The sequence below is a fragment of the Podarcis tiliguerta genome (assembly GCF_965153285.1).
Source record: "Podarcis tiliguerta genome assembly, chromosome: 5".
NCBI classification, from domain to species: Eukaryota; Metazoa; Chordata; class Lepidosauria; order Squamata; family Lacertidae; genus Podarcis; species Podarcis tiliguerta.
In genome coordinates, this window is record NC_139538.1 from 70,188,183 (window position 1) to 70,211,081 (window position 22,899).

General features: G+C 40.0%; 1 protein-coding gene across 11 annotated transcripts in view; it reads left to right on the top strand.

Annotated features, from left to right (window-relative positions):
* CTNNA3 (catenin alpha 3) overlaps positions 1-22,899 on the top strand; it is a 528,228-nt gene that overhangs the window by 321,468 nt on the left and 183,861 nt on the right. For all 11 annotated transcript variants that reach the window (XR_014511016.1, XR_014511017.1, XR_014511018.1 and 8 more), the window contains one exon: positions 16,809-16,901. Coding sequence is in view for 8 of the 11 variants with exons in the window: in XM_083439958.1 (XP_083296084.1) it covers positions 16,809-16,901 (93 nt within the window). In the remaining 3 variants the exon portion in view is untranslated. The remainder of the gene's footprint in view (positions 1-16,808; positions 16,902-22,899) is intronic.

Consider the following 22,899-nt stretch of genomic DNA (forward strand, 5'->3'; position numbering starts at 1 on the left):
GCATGGCCACAATCCTCTACAGATTTACTTAGGAGTAAGCCCTGGAACTCATTGGCACATCTCCCTGAGTAAATGCATCCTGGATTTTGCTCCTGCTTCTGTTTTCCTCAATGATAATTTAGGAAATGCTTTCTGCAGTTGTTAAGATGCAATTGCAGAAAAAGTCTTGCTTTTGAAGCATATTGCTTGAGTTTAGATGGTTTCTTTGTCAGCAGAATATATCAGCCCTTATCTAGAGGCTGTGAACATTAGTATTTACAGTCAATATACTTTGCAATAAACTGACAAACCAAATGGGGTTTTTGTTTACTTTAACAGCCCTGCATTTATCTGATGCTGTTTAGATCTCATTAAGTCTCCCTTTCCTGAACTGCTCTCATGGGCCAGCTGAATAGGAAAGGTAGTGTCAAAGCACTTTATAAATCCATTAGGCTGAAAGGTCTTAGGTTTCTAACATTATAAATTCGATATCTTGCCTTTAGTTGCAATGTGTACATTAATTAAGAGTTCTCACAATGCCAGAATACTGACTTTAATTACAAAAAGTTTAGTCTGATCTGAAAGTAATCTATCGGGTCCAGCATCTTTCCCCCCCACAGTGGCCAAGCAGATTCCTATGGAAACTTACCAGCAGACTCCTTCCACTGTTGCCTTCAGCTGCAGCCATTCAGCAGCATGCTGCCTCTGAACCTGACAGTAGCATATAGGCATTGTGGCTAGTGTCCAAAACGACTTTAAATCAGTTTAACAAAGTGACACATCTTGTGGCAGTAAATTCCATATATGAATGATGTGCTATGTGAAGAAGCATTTTCTCTTGTCCTGCAAAACAGCAGCTTTGGGACAGAACCTCTTTCCTTTGCTCTCCTTAGTGGCCCATCACCCAGGCAATTGCCTCACCAAGGAAGCTAGCTATATTTTAGCACTTGTTGGATCCAGGGGTTAGAAGCGTCCAGGGATTAGAAGGGCCTTGGCAACAATCTTCTCTACCCCCCCCCAACTCATAACAATACATTTGCTAGCCTATAAGGTGCCATAAGACTCTTATTTTTCTTTTTGCAACAATAGACTAATACAGCTACTTCTCCACAATAAATATGTTTGACATACTCTACCAAAGGAAATGAGGAATAGACACTCCGCAGCTTTCAAGAGAATGGGTATTCCAAAGCCTTTGATTAAATGCAGTTAAGGTCCTGCCCTTTGCAGTTAAAGGCAACTTTTATTTTAGGACTGTACCAAAATGGATGCCAATTTTAGTAAGGGGATAGAAAGTAAAGGTTCCACTATGAATACTTTCCACACTGTTTCTTTATTTATTAAGTGGCCAATTCAACCATTTAGTACCTTGACAAAGAAAATTACAGTGAACATTTCAAGAATTATATGATTCCGTAAGACACTTCCCTCGTTAACAGGACAGTTACAGCGGCAGTAGGGCAAAGATAATCATCCTGTGGGTATACTGTGTAATCTTTTCAAATCAATAGCAGATGTGACATTAATAACATAGTACATAACTAAAACAATCCTTTTCCTAGAAGGAAAATAATTTAGCAGTGCAATCCTATATACTCAGAAGTAATCCCCATTGAGTTCAGTGGCTCTTACTCACAAGTGACTGTACGACTGAAACCTAAATTATGCTTTCTATAATAATTTTTAAAGGGATGCATAGTCTAAGGGAGTGAATGTTCAGATTTGTGGTGTAGTGCCTGTGGTTATCAAATATAAATATGCAAATTTTGAAAAATGTCTCAGTAGAATAATGTTTAAACATACTTCTTAAATAGTATAGAGGTTGATAAACACAGTGGCCCAGTTTGGATAATCATTGAGACTTCGTAAACAATAGTTTTTGAAATCAGGTTGGGGATCAGGTCTGAACGTCACCCCTTCCCTCCTCCCATCATGCAACTTTAGTATAAAGATCCTGGGTCATATTAATGTGGTGTGCACATTCCTGTTTACTCTGTATTCTGTGCACTCCCACCACTGGTCTGGAAAGTGGTGTACACACATTAGCCACAATCCTTATCTATCCTGTTGTTTCTTAGGAAATACTGCATTTTGATGCACCCCCCCCCCCCCGCAACACAGGTTTGATCCAAACTGAGAGAAAGCATGTCATAGCTTCTTTTTAAGCCAGTGATGTCTACACAGTCTAATCCAAAGTTCCTGATTATATCTGAACCAGGGAACTCTGGCTTTATAGGTTAACTGACTGGTTTAACTCAAGCTGGACTCTACGTGCTGAAGGCAGCTTAGAGAAGTGGAGGAGAGAGAAGGGGTGAGGAGAGAAGTGCTGGGCCAAAACACCCATTCACACCATAACCATAGTTTATGAGGAATTGTCTGAGCTGGGCTAGTGTACATGATGGATAGGGGGTGGTAATTATATTGTAACATGAAATATGTTATTCCTAACTTTTAACATAAAAAATTCTAAATGATATAGAAATTATAGTTAGAAGAGTAACCAAAATTTTGTGTGCTGGCTATTGCTCAGTATTTGACATCCAGAAGAGCTCTGCTAAAGCTCAGTTTCACATTGAAAAAGAGGTTGAAACATCAACTAGCCTTGTAGTATTATTTTACTGCATGTCGGAGGTCAGTTTTTCAACCCAGTGAAATATAGTTTCCCCCCATAAACCAAATATTCCACTCTATATAAGTTATAAACCACAATGAAAATGTATACAGCATTCATAAATACACATAAAAAGCACTGTTAAATAGAATCTCTATATACTTCAATAGATCTTCCTCCTTAAAAATATAAACTGGAACCGTTATTTATTAGTAAGCATATAGGTTCTCTGACAAATTTTTCATATAAATACAATGCATCTGTGCGTAAGACTTCCTGCAAGGACATATAAAGGTGTATAGAAAGAAACAAAAAGAATACTGCAAGCAATCTAAATTGGCACAGTCATCAAGGATTTAGTACAACACTGTGGCCTTTGTTTCTGATGTAATTCATATATTCCTGTAACCTTGGGAAATTGCACCCCAAAATTACTCTACTTGCTTTTAGCTTGTTTTCTTATAAGCATCTTCGCAAGAGGGGTGGAAATACAGGTGGTCATTAGCTGACTGGCTAAGTTGTTTAACTTGCTTCCTGAGCAGGGCCGATCCTACTGTGAGGCAGAGTGAGGCAGTTGCCTCAGACGGCAATTTCTGAGAGGTGTTAAGTGGTTAGAAAGGTGTACTGCATGGTCTGCCCTGCAGACTCTGGGCTAGTTTGCTCCCCCAGCATGGTCGGCATACCAGTGACACAAACTGAAGCAACCCACCTTGGGCAGCATTCTCTTCTCACCCCAGCAGGGCATGGGTCCAGATCTGTGGGGTAGAAGCGTTGGTGGCACATCTTGTCTCAGGTGCCTAAGGGTTTTGGGCTGGTCCTGTTCCTGAGAGTAATTAATAGTTATCTTCTACGTTTAAGTGCTGCTATATATCAAACCAATGTATACTGGTTTTTTGTCATTCTTGCAGGATAAATTATAGTTTCCAAATCTCTTTCCCCTCCTGCCAAAGGAAACAAGCTGCACATTTCTTTAGCCAGAGTAGTTATCTCGCCTGGATCTGAGGCAACCAGTTCTTCCAAGGACTAGAAATCCACATGGTCCTTCATTGCCAACCAGGCCTGTCCACTGATGAGGTGAGGTGCCTGCCTTGAGTGGCAGAAGTGCAAGAGGTGTTGCCCACCTACGCCACCAGTGGCACTGGTTTCCAGGGTGACCTCATGGAGTGCACAAAAGAAGTGCACAAAAGAAGAAGATGCTGGTGCTGCCAGCACTTTGGAAGTGCCGTCACCCAACACAAGTAGAAGTGTGGTGCTTGTGACGGGGTGGTGACAACAGAGGGGGCACGTTTCTGTTTTGCCTCAAGTGGCAAAGTAAGACCCACAAAGTCTGGTGAAGTCCACCTATGTGCTCAGCAGCAAGGGAAGGAATTCCTTCCTACCCTGAAGCAGGTGGGCTTAGCATCAACAAGAAAACCATTCCGAACAACATGTGCTTCTAGTTGTACTCGCCATTTTAATCTCCCAAAATGCCTCTGGGGCCTTGATGGAGCAATGAAACTGGGCCTACCAGCACATGTGGTTGGGCTATCAACCTACACACTTACACCTGCAGGGCTGGCTCTATGATTAGGTCTTGTGAGGTGGCTGTCTCAGGCAGATGATTTAGGGGTCATGAAGCAGCCGCAAATCATTATTGAATTGTATTTATTTTATTGCCAAGAGGTGCTTGTGGCATTTTCTACCTAAGGTGCCAGAATAACTTGGCTGGCCTTGGGTACTATGCACTTGGTGTTGGTCAGGAATGCCATTTTCTGCTCTTCCTCGTGCAGCAAAATGTCTTGGGCTGGCTCTGAATGGCATGGGAAAGTGCCAGTTGAAATCAGTTCCCATGCGGCTCTGCATATATGAAAAAGGGGCTCCGCTATTTCCTTCAGGCCTGTCCTGTGTGTGGTATCAGAGCTTGAGGAGAATAGTGACAGATCCACTAGCTCAGTTTGGCTCTATGATCAACTGCATGTGGGGGGAAGCTAATGCATAATAACCAACTGGGAATAAGCTAATTCAAATGGATTTTAAACTGTTATAGAAAACACTAGGTCAATGGGTCCAATCAGGCACAGAGTTAAAGACATTAAAGTCCATTGAACTTAGAGGAAGTTTACCTTAAAACCCCTAACATATCCCAATATAGAATCATTCTTCAACATAGGAGCCAACTCCTAGGAGCTGTGGCCCCCACAATAAAATATTTGAGGGGGTTGGACCATAGCTGTCAACTTTTCCCTTTTCTTGTGAGGAATCCTATTTGGAATAAGGGAATTTCCCTTAAAAAAAGGAAAACATTGACAGCTATGGGCTGGACCCCCACAAAGTTGATGTCCATTCACATTCAAATGCTGTGTGCACACTATTTCATGTGACTGGTTTTGCGGTGTGGGGCTTACCTGTGGCCTCACAATATTTTATTCAAGTTGGCACCCCTGCTCTTCAAACATTCAAAAGAATGGGTGGGGGCTGAAGCTGGGTAAGGGGTGCAGGGACTCATGCATTTCCAGACCTGTGAAGATCTGCAGGGAGAGGTTAGATTGCTCCTTGCCCAACAGATTCTAACCATGTTCGACTGAATGTCGTTAACATCCCATTGCAGATCCTTGTGTTCTGCACACACAGGTAAGGGCAGAGCCTGTTCCCCCATGGGGATGTTGGGGACATGGCCAGTGCATGTGTACCTGCTTTTCAGACCCACACATTGCTTTGAATGCTTGGAGAAGGTTTCTGTATTAGAATGTGGCCATTCTATATTTAAAAATAATAATTAGATGGCCACTCCAGGTATTTGGGAAGGCCCAGATGTAGTTCAGAGAATGAACTGCAGAGCAGTTTTTCAGTACCCTTTTCAGCTTCCTTTTGGAGAGGTTGCTGGAGGTGTTGGGGTTGATGAAGCCAAATTAGTGGTAGCTATCATAATGGATTTCTGCATAACAGGCGGTATTCAGTACCGTACTAGTCCTACTCAGACTAGACCCATAGAAGTTAATGGACATGGCTACCTTAGCTTCATTGATTCCAGTAAGGCTACTCTGAGTAGGGCTTAGATGAATACCACATATAAAGTGGGATACAACAAATGAGGCCAGCTGAAGCCCTCTTCAAGGAGTTCTGCTTGCCCAGTGGGGCTTTCCGCATCCCCCTAAATTGGCAGCGGGGGGGGGGGCAGGTTGGCAGAAGCGCCAGAACAGCACACAGAGGTAGGAGAGGGGCATCGTTCTGTTTGGCAAAACGACAGAATGATTGTCTTTGCACAACACTGAATTTCTCCCATAGTTTTTCATGCTTGTGAATAGTTAGCAATGCTATGTTTGAGCCTATATTGAGCCTCTACAACATAATTTATGTTTCAAATTGGGATGTATTTGCATGGTGGTTATTTTTATATTTTTATGTAGCCCATCAGCATGAATGACTTTTATATAACAATGGAATCTCTGCAGTTAGGAATTTATCTCAATGTAAACAAGGGTGGAGCTAATGATAGAAGCAGTGAGAGAGCATCTAGTTGTTGGATACCAGGGATACTGAATTGCATGCATATCTTAGATACAAGCAGAAAGTCTTTGTTCAGTATAGGATTTCATACAGTGCCTTTGCAAGCACATCATCTCCTTTTTTAAAGCATGCACATGCATTTTATAGGGCAGGTGTAAGGAACCTGTAGCCGTTCCGATGTTGATATATTCCAACTCCAGCCAACTACAGTCAGCATGGCCAATCGTAAGGGCTGATAGGAGCTGTAGTCCTACAACCTGTAGTGAGCCACATATTCCCTGCCTCTTTTGTCAGGGAAAGAAGTAACTTCTGCTTGTTTGTGCCATTCAAGACTGATGTACTTCAGATGTATTTTGTAGTCAAGGATCTACAAAATGCACCAAAACAGTCCTAAGAAGCAGTTCTTTGCCTCATTTTATTCAAAGGTGTTATTTTCACAGCAGGATATTTTGGGCATGTGAGTCTTCTCCATTCTTATTGGTTTTTAAAGCAGCCATCTATGTTTTAGAGAACAGTAATATAGAAAAAAAATCAACATTAAAGATATCAGATTCTCCCATTTTATGTGCATCACTCCTCCCCCCCTCCATCCAAACCTCAAGTAGGAGGGCATAATTCAATTGGCCATCTATTTCGATTGATAGTTTGGGAAGATATGGAGGCAAGTTAGTAAGCTTTCTCATAACAGAATGATAGAATCACATTGTCAAATCACCAAAGCTATGATTGTCAACCTAATGAAAGCAAACCTGGAAACGGAAGAATAAGAGACAGAGAGATAGCTATATTTATCATACCACCACACTGTGCAGGTTTTACAAATTGTGTATGACATGCAATCTATTTACCAAGCTGAGGGAGGTGACCAGTTTTGCTTTCTCTTGAGTCAACTTTACAGATTGTGAATTGGAAGCCAGTGTGATGGGCTGATATATATGTGCTTTTTTCTTCCTTTTTTATGGCGGTGGTGGGGACACCCTGAGCTGTGTGGCTATCACACATAAAATCACCTCCTAAGGCAGCCATGGAAAAAATGGAATTTCTTACAGTGGTACCTCGGGTTACATACACTTCAGGTTACATACGCTTCAGGTTACAGACTCTGCTAACCCAGAAATATTACCTTGGGTTAAGAACTTTGCTTCAGGATGAGAACAGAAATCGTGCGGTGGTGGCGCAGCAGCAGCGGGAGGCCCCATTAGCTAAAGTGGTGCTTCAGGTTAAGAACAGTTTCAGGTTAAGAACGGAGCTCCGGAATGAATTAAGTACGTAACCAGAGGTACCACTGTATAAGGATTGTCTTAGTTTCCTTTTTATTGCCTCCCACACCCAAAATATCAATCCTGATTGAATACAGGAGAGCACAGCCTCAGTAGTCTAGGTTTATTAACCACATTCAGTAGCACAACAAGAAAATAATATGAATCTTGGCCTATTAACAGTGCGTTCAGATTAGCAGTCATTATCATCATTCTAATACAAGTCTTCATACAAATTCCCTCCTTGAAGTGCAGGTTTAGATTTTTTTAAAAAATAAAAATTAATTCTGAATTTGTGGTTTCCCCATAAACCCCACCTCTGTTGATATATATAGTATAAAAAAAAGTGTAGAGAATGGAGAAGACACCTTAAGATGGCTCTGTTAAATAATTGGGTCCCAGGACTTTAAAAAGGCCAGTTTTATCATCTAATTAATAAAGTTAGTAGTAGACCTTACATGAATCTCTAATGGTTTCAGAGGTATACATCTATTATAATTTTTATTTAAAGGGCTCCAATCATTGAAGGAGGGACAGGGTGAAACCTCTATGTGGACCAATTATAGAGGATATTTTTCATTCTAATGAGAGACAAGCTTCCACATAATAATAATAATGATGATGATGATAATAAATGAAATGGAATATTAACGAGAAACAAAGAGTGACCATAAAAATTTGGGAGGATCTCAACCGCTTGCCATCAGGTGTTGAGTAGCTGACTGTATAAAACAGTGCATCTGGATACATTATTTGGGTCTACAATATACTGCTTTGTGGATAAATACCTTTGCCAAAGCAGTTATTATTGATTTACATGATATACAATGATAACAATAGCTTTTGTTTATGGTAGCAAAAAACTAATGCAAATAAATGTTCAAACAATCAAAATATCAGTCTCCTTGTTTCAAGATAAAATATGGTCTTCCTACATATCGTGGCTTTTGATCTTGCCTCTGAAAAGGCTTCTTCCAAATGTTAACTTGTTTTCTTTGCTCAGCATTGTTGTATTTTGAAGCTTTAAATGATATTCATATATCATTTAGTTTCTGGTTGTTTTTTCTCACCAAGTAACTTCAAAGAATGAGAAAACTACTGTTTAGAAATTAAAATATCCCTGGTGTTATACCTTAAACCATTTTCATCTCAGGTGTAATAATACAGCATATTGCTGTTTTGCCAGATAGGTTTATATGCTCTCGAACTCATCACATTTTCTCACTTTTACCCTTCAGGAACTTCATCTTATTTTATATGCATAAAATATAAATGTTCTTGTTTCCATTAAAATGGCAACAAAATAAAACCTTGTTGAATTCATGCAGTAGAAAGCAAATTTTAATAGAACTGATAATAGTTGTCTGTACAGTGTCTTCCTAAGTCATGAACAAGTTCAGCTTTATTGGAAGGTAACAAGTTCATGAACTTATTTTCTGCCCTGTAGAGGAACTTGTGTAATAGATATGCTCTGGAAATTCAAAACCAAAAGGCAGGAGGGATCCCATGCCATTCCAAGTTGTTGTTGTTATAATAAATAATAATATGTCGCCCATCTGACTGGGTTGTCCCAGCCATTCTGGCCAACTTCCAACAAATTAAAGCTTCAAACATTAAAAACGTCCCTATACAGGGCTGCCTTCAGATGTCTTCTAAAAGTCAGATAGTCATTTATTTCCTTGACATCTGATGGGAGGGCATTCCACAGGGCTGGCGCCACTAACGAGAAGGCCCTCTGCCTGGTTCCCTGTAACCTCACTTCTCACAATGAGGGAACTGCCAGAAGGCCCTCAGAGCTGGATCCATGTGAGAGTAGTTATGCCTCTCTACTAATAGGAGACACATTTCATAGTTAGAAACAGAAAAAGATAAATCCTAAAGGTTTTAAGATTAGATAATTAGACATGCTCAGTGGTTATAATTTCCCCATGCTAAAGATTAGCCAGATCAGTGGTAGTTCATTTCCAGCACAAACTACCGCAAGGTGTGCTGTTGTACTTTTTATCAAAGACACACAGATTGTAGTTTATCCTTTTGGGTGGAATTAGTATATCTGGGCATCTGTTGGATTAGTTTTGGTAAATAAGATTAAAGAAACATAGTTCTTAGACAAAATATTTGGCTTTGTAAACTTCTGGTTGTCAAATGCTTAAGATTAAATGTGCAATTCAGACAGCTTATGCTGAATGTAAAGCTTATTGATTTGACATTATTGATCTGGTCCTGCAAAGTGCCCCCAAATATAATTGACTTAAATGAGATATAAAACTCTCAGTATTCAGCGGAGACCACAGCAGTGACTGTTTGCATTGAGCTGTGCAATGGTAAAGGAGGTCATAGCAGGTCAGCTGAGCCTTAGCATATACAGAAATGTGGAATGACTTTCTTTGGGGCACAAACTTATTGGGAGGAGAAAATAAATAATACAAAAGTGCCGTATTGTGGGTTCCCTGACTTTCAGTGTGTGCATTTGGCCTGGCAAAGTCATCTCTAAAGTTCTGCAAATACAAAATAATAAAACTATGAAATGGAGCTTAAGCCTATCTAGATTTATATATGTTTTTTGAACACAGATTTAGAAAAAACCACCAGTTTCTATTTTAAGAGACATTTTGATCTGTAAGGACAGAGATGGGCAATAATAGGTGGAACGTTCCTCTGTAACCACACCTTTGAATGTCTGACATTGAGTGCCCTTTTAAAATGTGTTGGAGGGGATTGGGTTGTTCTTGTTTTTATTTTGATTATGTATTTTGTGATTTTATATTGTGATTTTATCCTGTGAACCACCCTAAGAACTGCGGGTATAGAGCAGTATACAAAGTTAATCAATCAATCAATAAAATGTGGGATAATAGTATTACAGTTACCCCAGATGTCTACATTCATTTATTTTGTCTCACTATCTATTTAATTAGTACACACACAGAGAGGGAGACTTTCTGTCAATGCAGTTGTCGTGCAGAGTTTGGGAGTTATAGTTTAAATAGAAAGATTCATATAAATTTGAATGTATGATCTTGCATTACACCCAACCCCCAATGTTCCTTCCTACCTTCTTTCTTTGGGGTGCTGTGTGTTTTGCGGGGATGAAATATCGGCAGAAAAAATGGGATGTCCTGTTGCCGGGGGGGGGGGGGGGCACTTGCAGGGTATGCAGTTTGGTTTCCCAATGCAAGTCAATGGGAGGCCCAAAGCTCTGGATATTTCTGGATATTGCTTTGGATTTGGGGTCTAAAGCAAGTCCCTTATGAAGCAATCTGAACTGAAGGGCTGGATCTAGCAAAGTGGGCCCTGAAGCAAAGCGGGAGGGCCTCACACAGCAATAATAATAATAATAATAATAATAATAATATCTGTTTAGGGAAAAGCAGCAGCAGGGGGCAATTTTCAGTAAAGAAGCCATTGGGAATAGCTACTTACTCATGGGATATGGGGGGGGGGCTTTGCGGCCTGGTGCAGCTATGCCACAGATCATGGCACCCTAGGGGGTTTATTGTTCATGTGGTCAGAGGGAGAACATTGGGGCTACCCTTCTGGTCACACAATTATAACATGTTGAGGTCCATGACGTGGTCCAATCACATCAGGGCTGTAGAGGCTGGGTGTGGGTGGAGACCTGGCCAAAGCCAGCTCCGCTTCCTCACTATAAAAGGGAGTGGTGCCCAGGGTCTGACCTTTATTTCTGGACAATGCCAGATTTCCCACCCTCCTGCTCTATCATGTTATGGTCATGCCCAAAAGTAAGTGGGCTGGAACTTGTTAGGACCTTGCTATGGAATACTTGGTCACCATATTCAGGGCCAGGGAGATATTTTCCCTGCAGACTAATTGGTCTTTCTGCAGGTTTTCACCTTCTTCATATCAGTTGTCACAACTTTGGTGGTTAAGGCATTGAGTCTGGATCTTTAACATCTGGATAGCCTGCTAAAGGGGTCTGGGAAGGAATAGTGCTGTCTGGGAGCCCACACAGGGACTGATTGGGTCATAGTAGCTCTTCAAGAGGTGCCTCTGGAGGAAGCCTCATATTCAATGCATTTCCCGGGGGTGACCTCATTTCCAGGGTCAACCCATCTATTATTAACCAGGACATGGGTTGGTTGATCTTGGATACATACCCAATGCCTTCACCAAAATCAGTTTACATCTGTAATCAAGTTGTGGCCTATTTCATCCCAATACCAATGTCCTGCGTCTCATTTAATATGGTTGGCCCCCACCCAATGGCGACATACTTCTTGTGATTCAGCCTTCAATAGGGGGAATGGAGTTTTAGCTCTCAAAGAAGCATCCCTCATTTAAGTCACATGCTTTTGTGTGTATTATTGTGTGTATAATGGCTGTGTCATCTTTTCCCACCTATGTCTCCTAACTTGAGCTGCTTAAATATTGATTGGGTAAATCCACTTTTATTATTTTTACTTTATATTAAAGAAACCCATAAAATACTAACATCTTGCTTTCGCAATCTCAGTGAAAGGTGAAATAATAAAACTCACCTCAGCTTATCATGGACCTCAATAGAATATCATTTGCTTTCAGCAAGATCTAATTTGTGAGAATCTCAATGCAGCAAGAAATTTCAAGTGTAGAAGAAAGCTCGAGAAAAAAAAGAAAATGCTGTGAAATAAAAGAATGTTGCTGATGCTCATAACATTTTTGTTATGCATTACTTTTAGTATGTGTACACCTAGGATATTTTAAGTGAACACAATGGTAAGCTTGACTGTGGCATTCATCTGTTTGAATGGCTGCAGTCCTAACCCCATTTACCTGGGAGTAAGCCCCACTGAATGCAGTGGGACTTTCTTCTGAGCAGATGGAATTCCAGATGGAAATGCACATGAAGGTTGGAATTGATTGAGGAACGCACCACTGCTTAGGATCCAGGTCTCATTTTCTTCCCCAAGGGTTTCCTGTGCCCCATCTCCTATAGTTCGGGAGGGCTTCCCAATCCACCAGAGAAGCTTTTCCATGGGTGTAGGTGGGTGGGTGTAGGTGGCTGCAAGGGGGAGGATGGAACAGGGAACTTTGCTTCTGTGAATTTACCTTAACACAGCTAATGTGCTCTCTTCTGCCCCAAACTGGACTTTAAGCTACCATTTGGGTTATCCATTTCCCCCTTTTCTCTCATATGAGAAGTATTTCCATAATGATGGATATCTTCAAGATTTATGCCTCAGCTGCAAATGCTACTCTAATACAAGCAAGCATTTTTAATCATCTTATCTGTCAGGGCTGCAGTTTCCATCTGCATAAATCTAAGCTTTGTTACTGCTTTTTTTGTCTGAAGTTTGTTAACATCAGACTGGCTGCAGCAGAGTATTCAATATATTTTAACACTGCTGCATTTAACAAGACTCAAGTAATTCTGCATACTAAATAATGTTTTAAAATCTTTTCTAAGATATAGCTATATCTTTGTTACCCTAGATTGGCTGTCTGCTTGGAAGTTTTGCTTCACCTGCAATGACTTTCAGTTTGTTTCTAGGTATAACCCAAAGTGCTAGTTCATACATACCAATAAAGTCCTAATGATAGGGCTGTGCATCCAGTCCAGACAAATCCCAGATCCTGAACCAAATCAGGACAATCTGGGATTTCTCCAGATTGGTTCAAGGCAGCCCTGGACTGGGTCCAATCCACCTGGAGCAAAATAATGTTAAAATCTGTTGAGTCCTGTTTTAATTTCTGTAGCTATACTACTGCGTATGCAATAGATTATAGATCTCAGTATTCCGTAAGGAGGGGGAATATGAATTTGATCAAGAAACTTTGGTTTTACCTCTTACTGTAGATTCCGGCGTATAAGATGACTTTTTAACCCCGGAAAATCCTCTAAAAAGTTGGGGGTCTTCTTATACGCCAGGTATGGGTTCACTGGGCAGTGGCAGTGGGCGGCGGGGTCCACAGCGGGAGGAAGCTGCCTGGCGAAGCTGCCCAGCAATGCTAAGCCGCTTCGCCGGGCAGCTTCCTCCCGGCGTGGAATGGAGTGGAGCCCGCCATCCACTGCCGCTGCCCAGCGAAGCTGCTGCATATAAGACTGGGCGTATAAGTCGACCCCCCAATCGGCAGCTGCCAATTTGGGGGGTCGTCTTATACGCCCAGTCGCCTAATATGCCAGAATCTAGTTATTTTGAATTCTAGCTATTTACACCTTGCCTTTGCAGTCAACGTACATGATCAGTTTTAAATTCCAGTAATTCCTTTCCAAAACTTACATTTCTATTGTAATAAAAAATCCCATTAAGGGCCACAAGAGCAGCATTAAAACAGTTTGAATAGTTCATTTCTTAATCGGATAATGCTGTGTAAATCAGTACAAGCAGAGTCTTTAAAGTCTTCTTGTTCTTTTCAAAGAATAAACCTGAGTTTGTGAATGGATTAAGATATGTTTCCCATAAGTCTCTCAAACAAAAGAAATGTCTCTGACAAACATGTAAGTTTATTGATCCGTAGTATCTGACCTGTGGGTCTCTCTTTTATTTTATTTTAAGAAAACTATTAATTTTTTTCTTAACAGTATTTTTGGGTGTCTGCTTTGATAATACCATTAAGTTATTACTTTCCAAAACTAGATCCCTGTATTTATGTATATCCTTCAGGTTTTCTGTGTTAACATATCTGGTGCTGATACTTTAATAGTTCAATGTGTTTTTTAATCTGTTGCTTAGAAAATAGTTTTCCAGATGAACAGTTTTCTCCATATATTTGCTAAGCTCTAAAACTGTACCTTCACAATTTGTTTGTTAAATTTTGCTTTGGTATCATTGTTTCACAGTTGGTGTTCCTAATCCTTTTTACTGTTATTTGCCAAAAACATAAATGATCCTTTAATCATCATCTACTTTTTCTTGGAAACTGTCTTTAATTGCACTGGGTGCCTATATGAGCTTTTTGCTATCCACACTGCATCTCCAATTTTGCATCTCCTTATTTGCTCTAATAAATAATTTTGGCATTAGTGCAGCCTTTACCAAACCAGTTATTCTGAGATCCATTATCCTGTATTTTGCTTAGTTGTGTAGATTCAGTAGCACTGAAACAATGGATTGCTTCTTCATAGGGCATGTCGGTGGTATCTCTAGATGATAATATAGATTACAGCACAATGTTCTGCTTGTAATACTCTACAAATTTCCAAATATGTCAGTGATCTCACATTATGTTTTGGGTTTCTATGGCTTTATTCTTGCATTGGCAAGTAACTTAGCTCTTTACATCTTGATTGTATCCTAATGGGATAATTAAAGATAGAGGGGAATGATTATGCATGAGATATTATTTTATAGTTTTATAATAATTAAATATTCTAGCATTCTGAACTGTAGACATTCTGAAGCTGTAATTACATTTTGGCAGATTGGGTGCATTGTTAGAATTCCCGTCTTCTCTTTTTCCAGAAAATTATCTTACAGTTTTTGATAAGCTAAAAGCATTTTGATCAACAGACATTGATAGACTTCCTATAGACAAAGGTTTTTCAAGCTGCAGCGAGGAACAGAACAATATTGAAGGGATATAAACAATTATTTGCTACACTGTGTTTGCAACAAAAAGCCTATTGTTTTTAGTTTGGAGACACAGTAGCAATCCTATTCAAGTACAATATGTAGTATTTAGGGCTGTTAAACTAGGGGAGAGATGAAAGGCAACTTAGGTAAATCAGGGTTTCTCAGATAAATTGAAAAATTGGTTGCAAACTGATAGACTGTAACTGTGATTTCAGTTAACAAATAATATTGCACCTAGGCCTTCTGGGCCAAATTGAGTTGACTCCTGAGATATCTTGCAGTTGGTGTGATTTGAAGTTCTTTGCATCCTTCCAACATAACATTATCAGTTTAAATGTCATTCATATCACCTCCTCTTTTGAATGGTTTCAGTTTTACAAAACATTGTTACAAAGTGGGTGCACTATTTGATAATAATAATAATAAATAATTTTTATTATTATTTATACCCCACCCATCCTGCAGGGTTGCCCCAGCCACTCTGGACAGCTTCCCTGGGCAATAGTAAGCTCCAGGAGTGGTCTCTTTGCAGAATTTGTTTCCTTATAATGGGAGACCAATGAAGACTTGTGCAGTCTTTGTAATATCTGTTTATCTGCAATTTATATAACATAGGTCCAATTTGGCCCCTTGATGTTGTTTTCCCCAAACCATCCTTCCCCACACCTCATCTGCCCCACACCTGATGTTATCTGTGGTATCAGGAGTGGGCAGGTAGAGATGTGGTTGTGCAATTGAGTTAAACCAATCCCTGCAGAAAATAATTTATAGATGATGACTCCAAATCTCCTGAATTTGCTGCATGGCAAGAGTTCCTTGCGGGGAACTCGATTGTACAGCCAATCCCTTTAAGCCTCATCTGATCAGCAGTGCTTCAAAGGCAGTAAAAGACCAGATTATCATCTGATTCCATTGCTACAACAGGTGTTTGATAGGTTGGTGAACTTGCCTGCAAGGGCTAGGGGAGATCCACTTCTCTTGCCCTGGTCTATATCTATACAAGCAGAGCATAGTGGAAGCCAAAAGACTTAGAGGAAGAGGCACATTCATAAATTTTGCATTGGATTCCAAAAGGTCAATACTCACTACTTTCTGGCTCTTTGCCCAAATTGAAGTTTCCCTTCGTCTACAACCCTGACTCTGATCCCCAGTAGAATTCTTGTCTTAGAACCCATCTTGTGTGTAGACTGGCCATTAAGGAAACATTACATCCCACTCAGGAAATATAAACTGATAATTCTGAATTGTTAGTGGGCAGCTAGCTTAACAAAGATAGCCAGCTGACAACCTGTGCTTTATTTAGGTCTTATGTTTTAAATTTGATATCCTGAAAATATATTATTGCTTGTAGAATTTTTCATTATTGTCAGTAGGTTTATTTCTTCAATCAAAGGTCATAACTTAAGTTCACAGCTTGACAGATAAAAGTGTCAGTGGCTTAAAGCAAAATTCAAAGCACACGATCAAATGTATCATTGAGCCAGCTTCTATCAAGGCATCGATGTCAACAGGTCACTATTACAATCTATAACATTTCACTGAACAAACCCAGGGTTTTGTGTGGCTATGGCAAAAAATAGCTATCTTAGCAGTGCTATAATTATCCTGATTATTTAGCAAAACACAGCTTTTCTCTGGGTGAGATTGCTCCCATCAGTGTTGCAATAAATGACAATGACTATTTCTTTATGAGATATACAAATCTGGCAATATAACAATAATGACTGACATTTTAAATTTCCTGTTGACCACAGGCACAGAATGTATACTTGTCATTGGCATCTTAGCATATCACCCTTCTAAATACATAGAGGACACTATCTGAAATTAAAGGGCAGTCAAAGTCATGCGCAAGTATGGGATGCTTATTTGTGAAAATAATGTTCTAGAAAAAAATGTTTTATGGACTATGTATCTGTGTTGGGGATAAATGCAAACATGTCAATGTTTTTTCTTCAGGTGGCTAATCTTGCTTGCTCAGTATCAACAAACGAAGAAGGAATAAAAATTGTCCAAACAGCAGCCAGCCATATGGAGACTTTGTGCCCACAGGTATGACTTTTACATTCAATATATATTTTTAAAAGAATCTGTTCAATATGTGTGCAGGAATATAATGTCAGAATGAGTCATTGAAAAAAGTATAAGCATAAAGAGAAAAATATTAAAAGACGAATGTTTTGTTATTTGTCTTTCCAAACAGTATACCGTACAGATTCAAAAATGCAGAGCGTGGCTTGTCTTGCAGTAGCATGTTGTCCTTTGGGGCTATTGGTGCATTGTCATTCCATTAGAAAATGGTAGGGAGGATGCCTGCCTTTGTTAGCTCCTGCTCACAGTCATCCCTAGGGGGACTTGAACTTATTTCACTGTGTTTCAGGGCACGGCTAGCCCTGATCGCAATATAGATAGTGGTCAGGAAACACTATTTTTGGTGGGGAGGGGGAGAAACCAACATAATTTTAAAACCTTTCATTTTTACCAGGCATGTATTTTTTAGATATAATAAGAGAGCACATGGGTCCTGGCGTGTTTTCAATACAGAGACAGTTCTTCTGTATCTGCAATGTGTGGTACAGGGCATACTCTGGCACAGCAAATTCAGGTTTGACTCATATGCGTATGAAAGGTTGACAGTCTGTTGCAACCCAGACCTAACAGCAGTGTGACAGATGTTTCTTTGAGAATACTGGAATGAGAGAAGAGTGAGTGCTCGAGAAACAATTGACAGGTCACTCTGGTGAGTTTCTCTCTTTTTCAGAGTTACAGGGCCAATACAAGTTGCCAGCTTAAGCAGTATGGTAAAATATACACCACTAAAGCACTTATGGCCTCTGCTTTTGGTTCTTCATTACGCTGCGCCTCTGATCCCTCTAGAGTAGGGATGTAGTAGTGTGGTGTTTGTCATTGTGACTGACTTATACAGCTTTGCATATTAAAAGATATAAGGTATATGCAGTGCTTTTTTTCTAAAAAATATGTTTAGAGGCACTCTCATTTTGATTCAAAAAAATCACCATTGGTCCATAAAGGACTGCTACTTCTGCCACTGCCCAGGACTGACCTGCTGGGAGCCTGAAGGGCCCTGCCCTGCCTCTCTCCACCTGGCTTGGGGCAGGGCCTGACAGGCTCCATAAAGGACTACTGCTGCTGCTGCTGCTGATCAACAGAGAGGGCTCCTTTTTTGTTTGTTTTTATTTTTATCTATGCCATTTTAAATTGTTATTGATATTAATGTTGTATTTTTAGTTTTAGATTTTATGATTTCTGTGGAAATTTCCCCCATTTGGTTGTGTACCTTTTGATGTGTTTTATTTATTGTTTATGACTTTTGTTATGTTGGTAATTATGTAAATCTTGTCATGTTGTAAGCCGCCTCGAGCATTGCTTTAACTATGGAAAGGCGGCATACAAATAAAATGATGATGATGACCATTTTATAGTTCAAATTGGGAAACATAAATACAGAAAATGGACAAAAGTACAAAGATTCACAAAATGTTTAGGGGTATGCATCCCCCTGCGTCCCCCCAGAAAAAAGCACTGGGTACGTGTTAGGTATGGAGATACTTGTAAAACACGGTGAGGTGAGTGTAAAGCAGGGATGAGAGAGCGATGGGATGTTGGAGTGTGTTCTGTGCTGATTGGCTGAGGGTGAAGTGTGACAGAACAGGTGTGTGGAGAGAGCAAAAGACAGTTTGCTTTGGCGTGAGTGAGGGAAGGGTTGCTGGCGTGGATGTTGAGGAGTAAGGGATAGAGTAGGCAGGATAGGATTAGGGATATAGTTATCAGTGCATGTCAGAATGCACAGTATACTAACACAGTTATTAGCAACCAGTCATATAAGAAACTACTATATTTAGTTTTTGTTATAGTAATTTTGTTGTTCCTACCATGTATCATATTTGGTAAATCTATCAGGGCTATGACAGAGTAAACAAGAGGTAATGGTGTTTGTATGCTGACAGCGGGATACCAATAATTAAGAGATTGCTTGAACTATTGGAAGGCTAGACCTCCTAACCTTAGGAGACAAATAAGAACCCAGGAGGGTTGAAAGAACATTTACTAAGCAAAAGGATTTGTGATTTGAAATAAAGTACCCTCTTGCTCATAAGACTTGGGCCGGGGAGGGTACAACAAAGTAAAATTAGTTTCAGTATGCATTTAAAGCCAAATCTATCAGATGTGCACTTTCTGAAACAATTTGTAAACCAAACCACAGCTATCCTTGCTAATTCACATTTATCTGAATTTTGTGATGCAGTTCTCCAACTAAACAATGTTTACTAGATTGCATATATTAGAGGATATTGCTTGCAAAACGTGTTCATTAGTCAAAATTCAACTTTATTATTTTAATGGGCTCTATTTGCTTTCAATATAGAAAGTTGTTCTTTGTTTTCAGGCATGGATAAGATTGCCATATTTCAAAAAGTGAAAATCTGTACAGATTTTTGTTGGGCTTTTTAAAGTTTTGCCCAAAGTTGTTGAGTAAAGAATAGGAAAATCATCAAAAATGATACTGCCGACATTGGCTTTGCCATACGTCTGGATTTTCCCTGATATTTAGCTGATTTCCTCCTGGATACTGCTTGCAGTTGCAGTATTCTGGATATGTCTGGGAAATTCTGGACATATGGCAACCATAGATTTATTGTGTGTACATGTGTAGATATACATTTGTGAGAGTTTTGCTTTGTTTTGCTCAGTTTTGTTTCCCCCCTAACTTTATACAATAATATAAGGGTAAAGGGACCCCTGACCATTAGGTCCAGTTGTGACTGACTCTGGGGTTGCGGTGCTCATCTCGCTTTACTGGCCAAGGGAGCCAGCGTATAGCTTCTGGGTCATGTGGCCAGCATGACAAAGCCGTTTCTGGCAAACCAGAGCAGCGCATGGAAACACCGTTTACCTTCCCACCGGAGCAGTACCTATTTATCTACTTGCACTTGGATGTGCTTTTGAACTGCTAGGTTGGCAGGAGTTCGGACTGAGCAATAGGAGCTCACCCCGTCACGGGGATTCGAACCACTGACTTTCTGATTGGCAAGCCCTAGGCTCAGTGGTTTAGACCACAGCGCCACCCGCATATATATATATGTGTGTGTGTGTGTGTGTGTGTGTGTAGACATTGCATTGATACACCACTTCTGACAGTCTTCCATGCCTCTGTGGAGGGTGGGGGCTGCCTTATAATTTGAGTCATATTGAAGTGTGGTGGTGAAATGCAGGCAGTCATAGGAAATGTTAGCTCTTGTCTCCAGCTTGCAGAGCTACTTTTTAATAATATAGGCATATTGGTACAGCCATCTGTTTTTATCCTTACATCCGCAATTGGTTTATGAAAGCACAAATATGCAGCATATTCATGTACAGTAATATTTTTCTTAATGTCATCCTGTCTTGCTGCTTGAGAGCCCTATATGCTGTAATTATTTTTAACATTACATGCTAATATTATGTGACTATTAAGACACCAACCACAATACTTTAAAGAAGTATACTTTGTCTTTTCAGAATATTAATGAAACCTACTTGGCAAATGGCCTAGACAGCCCTCTATAAATAGAGCTGTATTTATTGCTACAAAGAGGAAATGGGAGAAATCCTAAAGTGGCCAATAAATGTGTAAAATAATTTGATGCCATGCTGAAAGAGCAGTGATGCTGCTGGAACATTTTTACTGAGATTTACCACAATCCAACTGTGGCTTTAATTAACTGAACTTATTGTGCCACCCGTATGCCGCCATAATCTTTATACCTCACCAGCCCACTGCTTCTTCTGCTACATAATATGTAGCGTTTATAGCAAGAAAGCTGAAACTGCCTGCAATTCTGCTTGGGTATCTGGTATATCTGAAGTACTATGGTCCTTCATTCACAAAAGCTTCATTTCCTTCGCCATCTTAAAATGCTTTTCTCAGATAACTGTTCACCTTTGGGTTGGGGCTACTTAGGGCAGGAGTCAGAGTAGTGTTGCAGACACAACCTGGTTTTCTTTTCCTCTGCCTCCAAGCATTACTTCTCTGGACGTTTATGGCATTTTATTTGTACTTCTAGCCAGAAATGATCATATATGGTCATAACGGAACAGTACATTTATGATGCTTGTGTACACTAACTGTCCTTCAATTAAAAGTTAGGAATAACTTTCTGACAGAGCTGTTGGACAGTGGAAGGTGGTGGACTCTGCTTCCATGGAGATTTTGATGGCCATCTGTCAGGGATTCTTTAGCTGCAATTCCTGCATTGCAGGGGGTTCGAATAGATGATTATTGGGAACCCTCCTAAATCAATGCCTCTTAAGGAGACCCAACATCATCAGACAACATTCCTAGGTAGTTGTTTGGGTCCTAAAACCCTGGTTGGCTCAACCACCAATGTGACACCTGCTCTGGTCTGTCCCTAAACATTTATTTATTGGGTTGAGTACTGAGCAGCAAATATCACCCCACCCTGCCACATGCAATTGAGAGGCACAGATCTTACTGTAGTTAATGCTAATGCAATGAAAGTTTCCCGTTTTCACCAGTATCTGAAGCAAACATTCATCTATGGTTTCAGATCCTTTCTAAAACAGAATTAGGGGTAGTGTTAACTGCAGCTTAATCCAGCGCTGGCATTTCTTTCAGTGCATGGTGGGGATTTGCTCCTGGGAGGAGAAGGGGTGTGAGACAGGAGCACACTTTCTGGAGTTCTGGCTCCTCATCTCTGAGCTGCAGTGAAGAGGCAGCCAGCAGCCTGCCCGCAACACTGCAGTACCTTGCTTTATAGAGCTGCTGCTGTGAGGATAAAAATGAAATAATGCCACGTATGCTGCACTAAGCTCCTTGGAGAGAGAAGGAACGACAACTGGATACACAAATGGTAAATACCTCAGTAGAGTCTGATTATATTATTGTGTTTGTGTTTAAGTGATACAAGTTCAAATGTAATGACTGAAACAGTTATTACAGATCCACAGTCATGTATTGTTCTTTGCATCCTGGGATTTCCTTTGCCCTTTCGCTGTGTTCCCCTAGTATATCCTGGGTTTTGTCTAACCCCTTCTGCACAATTGCAGGCCTAAGTTTTCTATTTGAACAACTCATTATGCAATGTCTGGATATCCCACTTAAGCCTTAAATAATAATAGTATCTGCAACTGCAGTCTTCCCTTTGTCCCACAATTTCTTCCGTTTGTCTCATGATTTCTAAGCAGGGGTCCAAGAGATTTTCCTTTCGTCCCACTACTTTCCCCAGGAAACCCCACTGTTTATTGCTGAATCAGAACAAACAACCAATCCACAGACAACCCTGGGTTTTCCCAGTAAAAGCGGTGGGATGAAATAACAACCTCTTGGACAACCCCTTATACCAAATGACCTCTCAGTGTGCCCCTTTGAACTCTTACTTGCGAATAAACATATATAAGCTTGTGCTGTAAACCTTCATTTATAAATGCACAATATTTCATTTCCATCCCAAAGCCATCAATGGTTGTTTGGGATGTTGTTGTTTTTGCAGTTTCTTTCTATGCTTTGTTCCTAGCCCTTATTGAACTTTGAATTGTTGAGCCTCCTCTAGTTTGTACACATATTGATTCATGTCTCCAGCAAGCATAATTATGTAAGCTGGCAAAAATGCAAAATTATTCTGTACAAAAGCTATCACTTGGAAGCAATGTGATCCTGCAAAATTATTCATCCAATATGTTGGTTTCTAGGTAATGCAGAGTTTCAAACATCTGTTTGTGTTATTATGGATTTTTGGAGCTGAAAGCACCTCAATTTCCTGTATATTATATTTGCTTTCATTCCACTAAATGTCAGGTATCCATTTGGTTTTCTTCTCTAGATCTTGATGTCATGATTAAAGAGTCATGCATGTTGTTCATCAAAGTAATTGAAATGATCACAATTTTATTCCATTTTCAATCTCCTGATGTGTGCAGAGTGCTGCTAGACAGAGTTTCTGTCCAAAACTATTTTCTACACATACTGAGTACTGAACAAGGGCAGAAATAATAGGGTAAAGTGGAGAGTCAGTGAACTACTAACCATCTG